At 44.1% G+C, this 14,388-nt stretch overlaps 1 protein-coding gene across 2 annotated transcripts in view; it reads left to right on the top strand.

Moving 5' to 3' along the window:
- The window catches only part of apoba (apolipoprotein Ba), a 30,051-nt gene that overhangs the window by 13,102 nt on the left and 2,561 nt on the right, over positions 1-14,388 (top strand). For both annotated transcript variants that reach the window (XM_070547115.1, XM_070547114.1), the window contains exons 13-25: positions 44-251; positions 335-502; positions 577-780; positions 2,852-3,016; positions 3,098-3,303; positions 3,379-3,561; positions 3,643-3,773; positions 4,182-4,392; positions 5,485-5,657; positions 5,737-5,912; positions 6,062-6,183; positions 6,276-6,649; positions 6,769-14,328. In XM_070547115.1, the coding sequence (XP_070403216.1) occupies positions 44-251; positions 335-502; positions 577-780; positions 2,852-3,016; positions 3,098-3,303; positions 3,379-3,561; positions 3,643-3,773; positions 4,182-4,392; positions 5,485-5,657; positions 5,737-5,912; positions 6,062-6,183; positions 6,276-6,649; positions 6,769-14,328 (9,881 nt within the window). The remainder of the gene's footprint in view (positions 1-43; positions 252-334; positions 503-576; positions 781-2,851; positions 3,017-3,097; positions 3,304-3,378; positions 3,562-3,642; positions 3,774-4,181; positions 4,393-5,484; positions 5,658-5,736; positions 5,913-6,061; positions 6,184-6,275; positions 6,650-6,768; positions 14,329-14,388) is intronic.

The following is a 14,388-nucleotide window of genomic DNA, read 5'->3' as shown; positions in this document are numbered from 1 at the left end:
ATACATTATCTGCATCACTTTGGGTTGTTTTTTCTTCCTGCAGACTCAGAGAGGTGATAGAGTCGGCTCTTCGGGATCATCCAGATCCCAAAAACCGCATCTGGGACGGATTGTCACAAAACTACAAGGTGGATTCTCCTCTGGGTTCGGTCCAGACCAACATCATCTTCGACGAGAGCAGCACGATGCCCAAGGAGATGACGCTGGAGGCCACCATGAAGGCCTTCCACCTCAAACACGACGTGCTGGAGGTTCGAAGCCAGCAGAAATGCTTTATGTCACAAAGTACGAGTTTTTATAGGAATTCAAATATCTGGCGGGAATTCTTCTCTAGGTTGGTGTTGATGCAGTGGGATTTGGACCGACCATCGAGGCTCTTTTTGGGAGGAAAGGTTTCTTCCCTGAATCCATCTCCAGGCTGATGGATTTTGCCGGCGACGCTCCGATGGTCAGAGAGATTCGGGACAGGATGTTTCCACGTCAGGACAGGATGAGGAGACAGGTGAAGAAAGGTTTGGATTCGTGAAACACTCCTAAGGAGGATGAATGAAGTTCAGACAGCAAACATCTTTCCAGGTTCCCGAAGATCATCTGAAAACCCTCAGAGATGCTTTCCAGAAACTCCTGAATGATGTACGATTCTCTCCGTCTCCGGAAGCCACTGCATATCTCCGACTTCTGGGAGAAGAAATAGGATACATGAAGACCAGTGAGATGAGAAAGCTGTTGGAGACCTTCTTCATGTACCACCAAGTCTTCTTCAGGGTCCTCCCTGCACAGGTCAGATCCGCTCAGCGGTGAGACGTAAACATGGAAGTTTCCTAAAACCCAACCAGCTCGTCTTCGAGCGGATTCTTTGCTGTCACAGGCTATCCGGGGTCCTTAACCCTCTGGGGTCCATGGACGCGTATACGCGTCTTTTGAACAGGTCTGATTTGGGACGCTGTAGCAGCAAGGCTCCGCCTCCCTGAGTTTCGGTTTCGGTTCAGCTTTAAAAAAGAGATTATAAACTACACCCAGTTTTTAAGTTGTGTTAACAGGCAACGTAAAAGCGGAGTTATACTAAACTAACAAACCACCTGTTTGTAGACAATCTGATAACTTGTCAAAACAGCAGTTTAGTAATCCGTGAGAGGGAACGTGCTTGTGAACATGAACACATGAGATCCTTTTGCTGTTGGTGGAAGTCTCACATATAGCATCATTACGTAGCTGAGAGAGAGAGGAGGGCCGCACGAGGAACCAGATAGGTGCAAAAAGGAGCCGCTTCACGGGGAAGGAGTGGCGCGAGCGGAGTAACAACAAACAATTAGACAGATATTGACGGTAAACTTCATATTTTGGAGCGATCCGGACAGATATGTTGTCTCTGCAGTTTAGTAGGCTTTTATTAGGCTTATATAAAGGATGATGAGAAGGATAAATGTCCACCAGGCAGTTCACATAGTACGGCTGTTTTTAACTGGAAGCAGAGGAAGTGGGCGGAGACTCACAGCCGGAGTCTGAGGCAAATAGCGAGGATGTTGATGACGATGTGGCAGATCCATCCTTCCTCATAGAAGAGTTGGGTCATGATGAGGTAGAGGATGAAGGCAGAGGTCCAGCTCCTCGGAGATCCAACAAGAGGAGTGGGCGGCGCCGCGCAGCAGTCAGATCTCGATCTCCGCGGCGTGAGACAGAGCCACTCCAAAATGCATGTACATTATTGCCAAATTAATAAAATAAGTATAAATTCAGATAGTCCAGGTTGTCCTGAAAAAAAAATGATACCCCATAAGGCAATATTTATTGTTTTTATTAGAAAATACAAAAGAAAAACCAAAATGAGTCAAAAACGGTGATTTACACTCTGGACCCCAGAGGGCTAATATAAAAAATAAAGTTATTTGCTATATTTATTCATATTTTTATAAATGTATAGTCTAGATTACCATTCTAAATTATAAAAAACACATCTGTCATAAATGTTTGTTGGTTTCACAGTAAAATAAACAACTTTTTTCCATTTTGGATTTTATGTTTTTGAGTGATTTAAGGTCTAATATGCAACCCATTTATGCCCAAATATAAAAAATAAGTATAAATTCATAAAGTCCAGGTTGTGCTGAAAAGGTTGATCCACATAAGGCAGTGGTTATGGATTTTATTTTGGAAATACAAAGGAAAACTCTAAATTAGTCAAAAACGATAAATTACACCCTGGAGGGTTAAACAGTCTTAAATTAGCTTTTCCAAGTTTAAGGCCTTAAAAATCCTTAAAAATGACAAATAATCGTTAAATCCAGTTTCCAAAGGTCTTAAATGACCAAAGACCCAATAAACGAGATTCTTTTATTTCTATAAAATTTTCGTGAATTTCTAGTTGGTGTTCAGCGTTTTTTGTGTACGATGTTGCCGTAAGCGGAACCGTACACGTTCAGTTGGTTGTGAAAGGGGGCCTTTTTTAGATGAGCACATTAGCTGGTTAAGCTAGTGGGAGTTTGCGCCATGGGGAAGTGCAAGTTTAATGGTAACTGGATGGCTAATCCCACGTTTGCGATGTGGTTAGCGCCGGTTCCAGGCAGTAGCTGGAAATTATAGCTTAAATTTGGTCAAAGTGGTCTTAAAAATTCTTAAATTTGGCTCCCTTAAAGCTGCAGATACCCTGGTGTCAGTAAAACTGGATGAAAGCTAAACCTTTTCAGGTCTTTTGCGTATTTTTGACTGTTTTGCCACCAAATAGTTCCCGAGCGCAGCTGCAGCTCACGGGGAGGGGTCGAACGCGGAGGTGGATTTCACCAGTGCGTGATGATGACGATGGGACCGAAACTTTACTCAGCAGAAACTGGTCTCCATTTCTTCTCTCCTGAAGGCCTTCTCTCAGCTCACATCCAGCACAGAAAACCAGCTGTTCTTCCACTACATCTTCATGGATAACAGCTTCTGTCTTCCCACTGCTTCTGGTTTTCCTCTCAAAGTATTCCTGTCAGGTATATTTGCACCTGGAGCTAAAGGAGGCCTGATTCCCTCGGCCACGGTGAGTTTTCCATCCTCATCGTCTTAAAGGTAGGATTTCTTTTAGTTTGAATGTTTGAGTCTTTGTTCTCTGCTCCCTCAGACCCACTTGTCCTTCATGCCTTCAGCTGGCTTAGAATTCATCACCCAAATGGGCGTGCACGTTCCAGACTATGTGGATGCAGGGGTTGAGATGCACACGAACATTTACCACGAGAGCTCCTTTAATGCTAAAGTCACGCTGAACAGGAACCAGATTAAACTCTCCATTCCTGCTCCCAAGTCCAGCACTCAGCTGTTCAGCATCAGGTCTGCAGAGCAGCTCTCTCTCTCTCTCCAGGTTCTGTCATGTTGTTCATCCTCCGTCTCTGTTTCTGAAAACAGCAACCAGCTGCTGTCCATTTCCTCTGGTCAAGCTAGGATGGTGCCGTCTCTGGTGGAGGACCGGGTCGACTCCACCGACTGCCAGCCTCTAATCAGAGGACTGGACCTGTGCACCATAGTGAGCTACTCCAACGCATCATCCATCCAACAGGCTCCGTATTTCCCTCTGACTGGAGAGACAAAGTAAAACTGGATGGATGTATTTGAGCTGAAACCCGTCTGAGAAAGATTATTAAACTTAATTAAAGTCGTTGTTTCTCTAAGGTTTGCCGTTGAAATCCAGCCCACGGGCAAAGTTACAGAGTACACGGCCACCATCGCAGATGAAACGCTCAGAGAGGGTAAAAAGGGTCGACACAAAGTCGAGTCCCTAAAGCTGACTCTAAAAGCCGAAGGTACGACTAACACACCATGTTTGGATTTGTGAGGAATGGAAACCTGTCTGGCGGTCCTGATAAGTAGCTCTACCCATCTCCAGGCCCAGACTGAATGAACACATGAATGACTGTAGGTCACAGCCAGCAGGAGAAAGAAACAACACAACGTCTTTAGTTTCTGTTCCTGATTAAAAAGCAGCTCTTTATGTTCATATCTTAGTAAAATGTGTTGAATCTTTTAAGCAGATCCTTGTTTGATTTGGGAGTAATTCTATGCTGATGATTACATTGTTTACACATTGAGTTTAAAAATTTAAAAGTACATTTCTGATCTTTACCTGATGAGACTTTAAAACAGGAGCGAAAACATGAACAACTAAAAACAGCCAGTTATAATTCTGTCTTCTGTATAATCAAACCATCTAGGAGAAGAATCAACGGAGGCGACCGCATCTCTGAAGTACAACCGTAACAAACACCTGGTCAGCAGTGAGATTAAAATTCCAGATTACGATGTGGAAGCAGGAATAAACCTGGCTGTGACCAGCAGTGAGCATAAAGGAGAGAAGATGCAAATCCTCACCCTCGATGTCACCAACAAGAACGTTCCCCAGCTCTCTCTAGTAGGACGTGCGAGGTAAACATCCTGAAACATGACACAGGAGGTCCAGGTACCACCTATGTTCCTAACCGAGCACTTCGCTCTCAGACTGCAGGTTTACTGGAGGTTCCCAGAATATCTAAAAATAGGTTGGGAGGCAGATCTTTTAGCTATCAGGCTCCTCTCTTGTGGAACCAACTTCCAGCTTTAATCCATGAGGCAGACACCTTGTCTACTTTAAGACTAGGCGTAAAACATTTTTATTTAATAGGTTCTATGGTTAAAATCTGATGTTAGCCCAGATCTGGACAAGTGGGGGAGTAGAGGGAGGTGGAGTGTACAGTCGGTAAAGACGGCTCTCCCATGCCCCGTTTTTCTCTTTAACTGTATTATTTCCTGCTATTTCAGCTGTTAACTTTAGTTTTTCTCTAAGTGTTTTTCTCCCCAGAAGAAGCTACAATGATGTTCTGCTGAGCTGTGGTGGCCTCATGGAGGGGGCCATCGTCTAGCACACTGCTGCTAACCACTAAAACATTCTCCCTCTCCCGATAATAACTTTTTACCCTCTTTGACATAGAATGTGCTACTACTAGTTTATCTGTTTAATTATAGATCCACTAGGATAAATACAATAAAGTTTATCTCTCGCCAAATAGAATATTTACTAAGAAATCACAATGTAACCATAGAAACACTACTTGGTATATATGGTGTGTGTGTGTGTGTGTGTGTGTGCGTGTGCGTGTGCGTGTGTGTGTGTGTGTGTGTGTGTGTCTGCTCTGTCCTCCATCCCCAGTGAGTCGTGGAGGATGGCTGCTTATACTGAGCCAGGATTCTCTGGAGGTTTCTTCCTGTTAAAAGGGAGTTTTCCTCTCCACTGCCGCTGCATGCTTGCTTAGTATGAGGATTGCTGTATAGTCACTGACACTAGTCAGTGACTCGATGCGACCTGCTGGGTTCCTTATATAGGACATTTGTTACTGATTGGCTTAATGAGCTGACCTGTTTTGGGATGTTTACTGTGTGAAGGTCCTCGAGACGATTCTGGTCCTGATTTGGAGCTTTATAAATAAACTTGAATTGTATTGAATTGAGTTGTAAACCTTCAAATCCTTGTTTTAAACAAAGATGTGACATGATGAGGGAGGCCATGCTGCAGCTTCAGATGGACGTCCCCTCTCTGAAATCTAATACCTTCATCAGTGCAGTCCTGAAGAACGATGACAATCTCCTGCTGGATACTGAGACGGTCGTGCAACTCCACGAAGCATCATACCAGCAGAGAGCTTCTCTAAAATACGGTAACCTCTGGTAATTAGGTTGACATGTAAAGCGGATTATCGTCTGCATATCTGAAGATGCGTTTGGATCTCCTCACAGACGATAACAAGTTTGAAGTGGAAGTGAAAACTGACATGAATGCTAAGATAAAGCATCTGATGCCAAATGCAGAGGAACATCACAGGCAGCTACAGACGCTCATTGATGATATTTTAGACCAAAGAGTCACTAAAAGTGATATGAAACTGCGTCATATTGTCTCCAAAGGAATTGAGGTAAATTTGACTTAATTTTTATTGCAACCTTCAAAGACAGATGAATAAAAGCCAGACCAGATATTTTTGTTTACCGGTGGACCTGACGACTCAGCAGTAGGAGGTGTGGTTGCATTCTGACTGGTTTTGCTCTTTGTGCCACTCTGAAGGCAGGAAGCATTTGGCTCGACAAACTGACAACACAGTTCCCGTCTCTGCGAAGCCTTCGCAGCAAAAGGAGCCTCTCCGACCTCACCTTACCACCTCTGCCTGAAAAACTGTTTCTGCAGCTGTGAGTTTCTGAAACAAATCTAAGAAGTGTTAATGACCTCTTATTGGGCCAAAGCCACATTTTATAATGTCCATTTCATTTGATCTCTGCAGGGACAACTTGTTCCGATACCAGTTCAACAAAGAGAAGGTCATCATCTCGCTTCCTCTTCCACTGGGAGGCAAAACTTCAGAAGAGCTGAACCTTCCGAAGACCCTGTCTGTTCCTGAGATAGATCTATCACTGATAGGGTTATACATCCCCGCCAGGAAGCATTTTCTGCCATCATTTTCTGTACCGCTATCGTTGGACGTCTCTGTTCCTCTTCTTGGTCTGAGCAAAGCATCGACCAGGATCCACAGCAGCTTCTACACCTGGGAAGGTTCCATCTCTGGAGGCAACAACACTGTTGATGTTCCCAGCTATGTGGTACAGTACAAGTCCATAGCTCAATCACCTCTGTGTCTGCTATCCCACAAACTTGAAGGTAAAACCTTCTCTTATTCTTTATTTTTGCTTTGTTAGATTAACATCTGGATGATGTAGTTTGGGAACAAAAGGAGGAATGATCAAATTAACCATCTGGTACCCTTTCTTTGTTTAAAGGTGTTGGGATGGTTTATGGAAGAGCCGACGACCATATCAAGTATCTTCTGAATAATTCTTTCAGCCACTGCCTCATCGACATGAGTTTCAGTGCCTTGGAAACATTACGGGTGTCGAACAAACTCAACGCACTAGCCAATTACAAGCTAGAGGCCTCCAGCCCTCTGGGCCTTCATGCATTTCTTTATTATTCTGCTCAGTCAACTTCCACGTTGAATTCTGATGAAGTCTCAGGAGATGGTACAGTAGATGGACTACTAAAACTAGGCCCGTTCTACACCAACACCTCCTACACCCATAACTACTACCTGCGTCCGCTGGATCAAGAAGGAAGAGGAGAGTCCACCTTACATTTTGACTCGCCTCTCTTCCAGTTTAAGAACATGATTCAAGGTGTCTACGCGAACTCTGAGCTGAATGTTGTCTCCAGAACCAACACCAGGAACGAAAACTTCAAACATGCGGCAGAGCTCAAGTATAAAAACGCACAGCTGACCCTAAAGTGTAACGTTGTTAGCTCTGCAATGGGAAAATTATTCAAAAACCAAGTTGAGCTTGGACTATCTCACGGTATGTCCATCCTCCGAATTGAATCACAGGCAGACGATGACAAAAGCAGAGTTTACTCACTCATAACTGGATCTCTGGACGCAAACGGGCTTGAGGCGACCTCTGAGGGTTCCCTTACCCTTCACATAGGGTGCGGGATGCATAAGGCTTCTGTAAGAATTGGGAGGAACAGTGTAACCTTTGGTGGAATGAACAACATTCAGTGTAGCCCTGTTACAGCGGAGAACACCTTCAATGGTGCCATCGACTCTGACGGCGCTTTCTTTTTCTCGACTACCAAAGCAATGGCTGAGGAGGGCATAGGAGTGCTGAACATCGAAGGGAAAATCACAGCGTCTGAGGCATCTTTGAGCAGCGACTTAAAGGGCCACGCGTACGATGCATCCATAGCTAACAACATGAACATCGTACTGAACAGACGAGCTCTGACTTTCACTGGAGACTCAAAGGGAGCGTTGAGACAGATCAAAAGTGAAAACAGTCACACCCTAACCCTCACTCTGTGGACTTTCAGCCTCCGCTCCAAAAGCGACAACTTCATCTGCGAAGACATTTACTACAGGCAAAACACTAAGGTTGATATAAAGCCGTTTGTTATGGTGGTCGACATGATCAATGACCTCAGGATTTATGACCTCAGTTTGAATAAAGGGGGTCACCTCAAGCTTGAACCTCTTAAGGTGGATCTCAGTGGAAGTATGAGGGAAGCTTATGGAGAAGAACATGATATTAAGCATACCTATGAGCTCACCTACAAAGATCTGGCTGGTTCACTAAAGGTCAGCACATCTGGAAACATAATGGATGCCAAGCTAAGTCACAACTGTGATCTGGAATTTGCAGGATTTTCTTTAACGTCGATATGCAAGGCACAATTCAGGTCTGAACCGCTACGCTTTGATGGTGTGATTCGCACAATGGCATTGCCTTTCAGTCTAAATGTTGATGCTTCAGTTAACAGTAATGGAGAGATAAATCTACATGGGAAGCATTCTGGACAGCTGGCCAGTGCGTTGTTGTTTAAAGCTGCGCCGTTAGCTCTTGCATGCTCATATGACAGTCAGGTTTCTACCAACCATCGATTTCCAAACAGAGAGGCCTCTACTACCTTAACCAACAAATTTGAAGGCCTTCTGATTCCAAATGACCAATCTTTGCACTGGAAAGTGAACTCCAAACTGGGCAACCATGCATACCAGCAGGACATCAGTGTTTACAATGACCCTGAGAGAGTTGGAATTGAGTTTTCAGGAGTTATCCTGACAGATGTCCTTAACAGACACAAGAGATCAGGACCAGAATACCAAAAGTTCAGTACGTCTGGTTTCCTTAAGTATGACAAGAACAGCGACTGTCACATAATCGAGATTCCATTCATAGAAAGCTTCCCTGCTGCCTTTGAGAACTTCAAGAACACAGTTGTACAAGCGCTGGAATCTCTCCATCAGTGTATACGCAACTTAGACATAAATCAGCTGATCACAGACGTTAGATCCAGCTTAGACCGGCTACCAATGCATGTGAAGAACTTCATGAGAAAAATGGACTTGGAGAACAAAGTCAATCAAATAAAAGGGAAACTTGATTATTTGACCAATGAATTTTCAATAACAATGGATGACTTGGAGCTTATAGTGAGTAACGCGAAGATAAAATTAGAAAATACAATAATGGACGTAGTTACAAAAGTTCGAGAATTAATTTCAAACATGGAGGAGTTTATCAAGGAGGGACAGCTCTCTGGTAAGATAGAGAATCTTCTTTCAGATCTTGGAACTCTGCTTCAGGACTTTGACGAAAAGTACAAAATTAAAGAGTCGCTTGTAAAAACGTTTGATGTGATGGAGGATATAATCAAACAGATAGATTTACAGAAGCTCGGGGAAAGCAGCGCTACATTCCTGCAAAAGCTCGATTCTAAGTACGGAATCATGGAGACCATCAAAGAAACTCTGTCCCAGCTAAAAAAGATTCTGAACCAACTCAACCTCGCCAGTTTCCTGGAAACCTTAAAGCGTGACCTTCTCTTGATTGACTGGGCCTCCTACGTTGAGCAGTTTTCATATGAAATCCCCGCAGCAGAGATCGCAAAAGTGATGGAGTCTATGAACGAAGTCATCGTCAACTGGATTGATGAATATGAAATCCCCAACAAGCTGAATGCCGTGTATTCTTACTTCAAAGATTTATTTCTGAAATATGAACTTGATGACATTTTGAAAGAGTTAATGGATCAGGGCCTGGTTCTCATCAAACAGTGGAAATTTGAAGAAACTGTGCAATCGGTTGTAGAGGCTCTAAAATCTATTAAAGTTGAGATGATTTATGATAAACTTATGGACGTTCTGTTCAGTGTGACTAACAAGCTCAAAGAAGTCGACTTTAAGAAAAGTATAGATGACCTTAATAAGAAAATGTCTTTGTTTCTAGAGTCTCTGAAGGAATATGACTACAACGCATTTGTGGATGAGACGAACATGAAGATTGATGAATTGATAAACTACTTTAATTATCAGATTAAAAAATATGAGATTGTGGAAAAGTTTGAGGCTCTCAGGCAGTTTTTCAGAGAAATCCAAAGTTCAATTTATACATATTTGAATGAACTTAAAAACACAAAAGTGGCTGACGCGCTGAAGAGACTGAAAGATGTAATTGATGCTGCTTTTTACAATGATGTCAAACTGAAGATGAAGGACATTCTCGAGGACATGAGGCAGCGGATTCTTGACATGGATATCAGAGATGAAATCAGCATCTACCTCCAGAGAGGAAGTGAATCCTACAGGAATACAGTCGCCTACCTTTCTGCACAGTTTAATGGGCTGTTGGAATTGATGAATGCGGCTGAAGACAAGAAGATCTTCAGTCAGATGAAACAAGCCATGGACAGACTTTTTGACCAACTGAAAGTGGCAGAAATTGAAGTCCCTACATTTACGGTCCCATTTACTGACCTGGTTATTCCAGGATTCACATTAAACATCAACAAGCTGCAGGAAATCAGCATCCCAGCTCAGGTGTCAGTTCCAGAAATCACTGTCTTCGGCTCCTACACGATCCCTGCCTTCACTATAGACTTTGAATACATCAAAACTAAGATAGTTGCCATCATAGACGAAATTCGAGGAATTGAGATTCCAACGTGTGATCCAGAGGACATCTTTGGTGACCTGAAAGTCCTCTACATGTTTAACCTGCCTGACCTCACTTTCCCAGAAATTACTCTTTCAGAGATCACATTTCCACTGATCAGCATTCCCAAAACCAATCTGGAGGACTTTGAAATCAAAATGCTTACAATTCCAGATGTTACATTGCCAGAGATTCCCAGTGACATTTGTATCCCAGTCTTCGGTAAGCTCTTTGGAGAACTTAACTTTAATTCCCCTCTGTACATTCTTGTTACTTCAATAAAACTTGAAAACTCAACCTCTAATTTGAAAAACCCACAGTTCACAGCCACACTTGTTTCTCATGCACGCTCACCCATCGAGGTCCTAGAGCACACCTTTGAAGCCACAGCTCAGCTGGAGGCTCCTAGAATGAAGAAGTTGCTTTTCACAGAAACTGTGAAAGCAACACATGCAGCCTTCTCAGTGAACCACCAAGGGTCTCTGATGCTTTCTGGGTCTTTGGCTGAGGCTTCTGCAAAGACAACCGCCAAGGCCCAAACCAAAACATATACGGCAGACCTAATCAACACTGTGGCTCTTTCATTAAAGAGTGGAATATATGCAGCGGTGGACACAACCTACAACCACAACGTGGACATCCCATCCATAGGAACTTCATGTCAGGCGTTTGTGAAACAAAGCATAACAGCTAGACTGGAATCTGGCGGCATTAGCGTGACTGGTGAAACCAGCGGGAATAAAAAATGGTCCATTCAAGACTTCTCTGATGAAGGGACGCACAAAAGCAATGTAGAATTTAACGTTGATGTCAGCACTGCAAAGTTGATTTTCACAGGTGAAACAAACTGTAAGACCCTGACATCAAAGCAAAGGCTGACTGTTGAGTCTGCATTCCTGAACCTCCTCACTGTAGAAGCAACATCTGAAACCAAAACACCGTCTGCCCAGAGCCTTATGGTCCTAAACGGAGAGGTTCATGTTGGAGACCTGAGAGCTGCTCTAACAGTCTCTCATGATGCTGAATTCACTGAAGATCTGATAGGAACTATGTCCAATTCTTTGGAATTCATGGCCTATCCATTCAGCGTTACAATCGATGTCAAAAACAAAGTGAACTCTAAAGTCTTCCTGCCCCTGAAGCTCTCTGGTAAGGTGGATCTCCAGAATAATTATGGCGTTGTTCTGAACTCTGAGAAACAGCATGCATGTTGGTTTGCTTCAGCAAGATTCAATCAGTACAAGTACAGTCACAATGTCACCACAGAACACAACGACAGACACATCTACGTCCAATCGTCTGCTGAAGGAGAGGCCAACCTGGACTTTCTCACCGTCCCTCTCTCCATCCCAACAATGACTGTACCCTACCTTGGAATTGAAACTCCTGAGGTCAGAGACTTTTCTCTGTGGCAAGATGCTGGACTGAAGTTTTTGCTGGTCAACCCTCAACAGTCATTTGATATGAATCTGAAGCTTCAGTATCACAAGAACCCCGATGTGCACAGCTTTGAGTTACTCCTTGAACCACTCTACACTGCAGTCAGTGACAATGCCAAGACCATCCAGTCTCAGTTTGAATCGTACAGAGACAAGGTAGTCACACTTCTAAAGGATTCGTACAACGAGGCCAAATCACACTACATCAAACACAAAGTTGACACTTCCAGCCTTCCTCCGAGAATCTTCAGAGTCCCTGGGTACAAAATCCCAGTACTGAATATACAGGTGTCTGCCTTCCGTGCTGAGATGCCAGCCTTCAGCTTCTTTGTTCCCAAGGAGGTCACCACACCAAGCTTCAGGGTCCCAGCTCTCGGGTTCTCCGTACCGTCCTACATCCTTGTGCTGCCATCTCTTAGGTTTCCTGTCATCCACGTTCCCGAAACCTTAAGTCAAATAAAGCTGCCTGCTTTCACTCTGCCCCCATTTCAGGACCGGATCGTGATCCCAGCTTTGGGAAACATAACCTGTGACTTCTTCTTCAAATCCACCGTGATCACCCTGAACACCAACGCCGGCCTTTACAATCAGTCAGACATCGTAGCACGCTTTGGGGCCTCCTCTGTGTCTGTATTCGATGTTCTGAATGGAAAACTGGATGGCACCACCAGTGTGACGAGAACGAGGGGTTTAAAGCTGGCCAGCACTGTCTCTCTGGAGCACAACAATATGGAAGCCAAGCACGAATGCTCTGTTAGCCTCACCAAGAGGAGTCTGGAAGCTTCTGTGGCTAACACTGCAAAGGTTCATCTACCATTGCTCCAGCTGGAATTCAGTCAGGAACTCACAGGAACTACCAAGACCAAACCAACAGTTTCCTCCAACACAAACCTGAGATACATGTTTAACGTTCCTCAGATTGCTTTCGTAGGGAAAGGAAGCTTTGATTCGAGCTGTGAACTGGAAGCTCTCTCGTCTTTCCTGTCTCTGGAGACGTCAACCCAGGGAAAGTCTGATGTAATGATAATGGACAGCATTAGTTTTGTTGCAGATGTGGACAATAAGGAGAGTTTCCACATGAATGCTAATGACCTACGTTCAACTGCTAGCACAGCTTTGAGACTAAAGATGGACAAGCAGGAGTTGCAAAAACGAAGCTTACCCGACAGCCTGGTCTCCTTTGATCTGAGCAACAGTCTGGCTCTGGGGGTCTCCCTGAGACGCGTCTTTGCCAAGGTTCTTCTCACAAGCCACAATAGGGTCAACCTAGATCCCTTCGACACAAACGGGTCTCACACAATCAACGGAGAGCTAGATGTAGTTCCTTTAAAAAGCTTCAGTGCGACCATGAGCGTCGGTGTGAGTCAGCTGAGTGGTTCGGGTTCAGCTGGACTTTCTCAGAACATCAATGTGGTCATCAGCTCCAGGAAGCAGTCCTTGGCCTGGAGTGGGAGGGAGCAGCTGGCTTCTTTCATCCAAGCTTGTGACTTTATTATTTTCAACGATGAATCTGAAACGGGCCTAAACGTTTCAGGATCTGTGGAGGGTCACCTCGCATTCCTAAAGTCAGTCAAACTTCCTGTTTATCAGAGATCCCTGTGGGATGTGCTCAAATTTAATGAAGTCACAAATATGGATAACTTACAATTCCTAAACATTTCCTCAAGTCTGATATACACAAAGAGCTCAGATGGAAATAATTATCCCATACCTTTTAAATTATCTGAAAATGGCGTCACTTTTAGCATCCCTTTGATCAGCATTCCCATTCCTACTTGGGTAAAAGAGATTCCTCACTCCTTCAGGAAAATAGACATCAGGTTTGAAAGCGCTGACATTCCAGATCATCTCACTCTTCCCCCTGCAATCCCGATCCCAGCCTTTAACATTCCCTTTACCAGTTTTCAAGTTGAACCATTTACGATTGATCCGGAGAACCTGAACATCCCTAAACTGATCACCACCAAACCTTTTGACATTGTGCTTCCTGGTATTCCGGTCCTGTCAGTGCCAAGTTACCAGATCAACACGGAGTACCTACAGGACACAGGGCACTTCCTGTCAGTCAGAATTCCAGAGTATGAAGTCACATTGTCCTCCTTCACAATTCCTAAATCTCTTGCCATCGGAGCCTTCACCGTCAGCCTGGATGATGTCACCACCCAGATATCCAACTTTCAACTTCCATCCATCATTATCCCGAAGCAAAAGGTTCAGATCCCACAAATGACCCTCAATCTTCCTTCCAGTGTGTTCATCCCAACGTTTGGTTCCCTCAGGACCTCGCTGACCGTTTCTTCCTCCATTTATAAAGCTGTAACAACTGCTTCAGTAGAAAAGGAGGCGTCTGACTTCGTAGCGTCCTTCAGTTCCTTCTGCACATCCACCATGGTCTTCTTGGAATACGATCTCTCCGGTAAGACAGATTCCATGTTAATTGTGTGGATTCACCACATTTAAAACCCGTTTTGTAGCT

Source organism: Nothobranchius furzeri, chromosome 18, assembly GCF_043380555.1.
Source record: "Nothobranchius furzeri strain GRZ-AD chromosome 18, NfurGRZ-RIMD1, whole genome shotgun sequence".
Classification (NCBI taxonomy): domain Eukaryota; kingdom Metazoa; phylum Chordata; class Actinopteri; order Cyprinodontiformes; family Nothobranchiidae; genus Nothobranchius; species Nothobranchius furzeri.
This window is presented reverse-complemented; position numbering and strand designations above follow the sequence as displayed.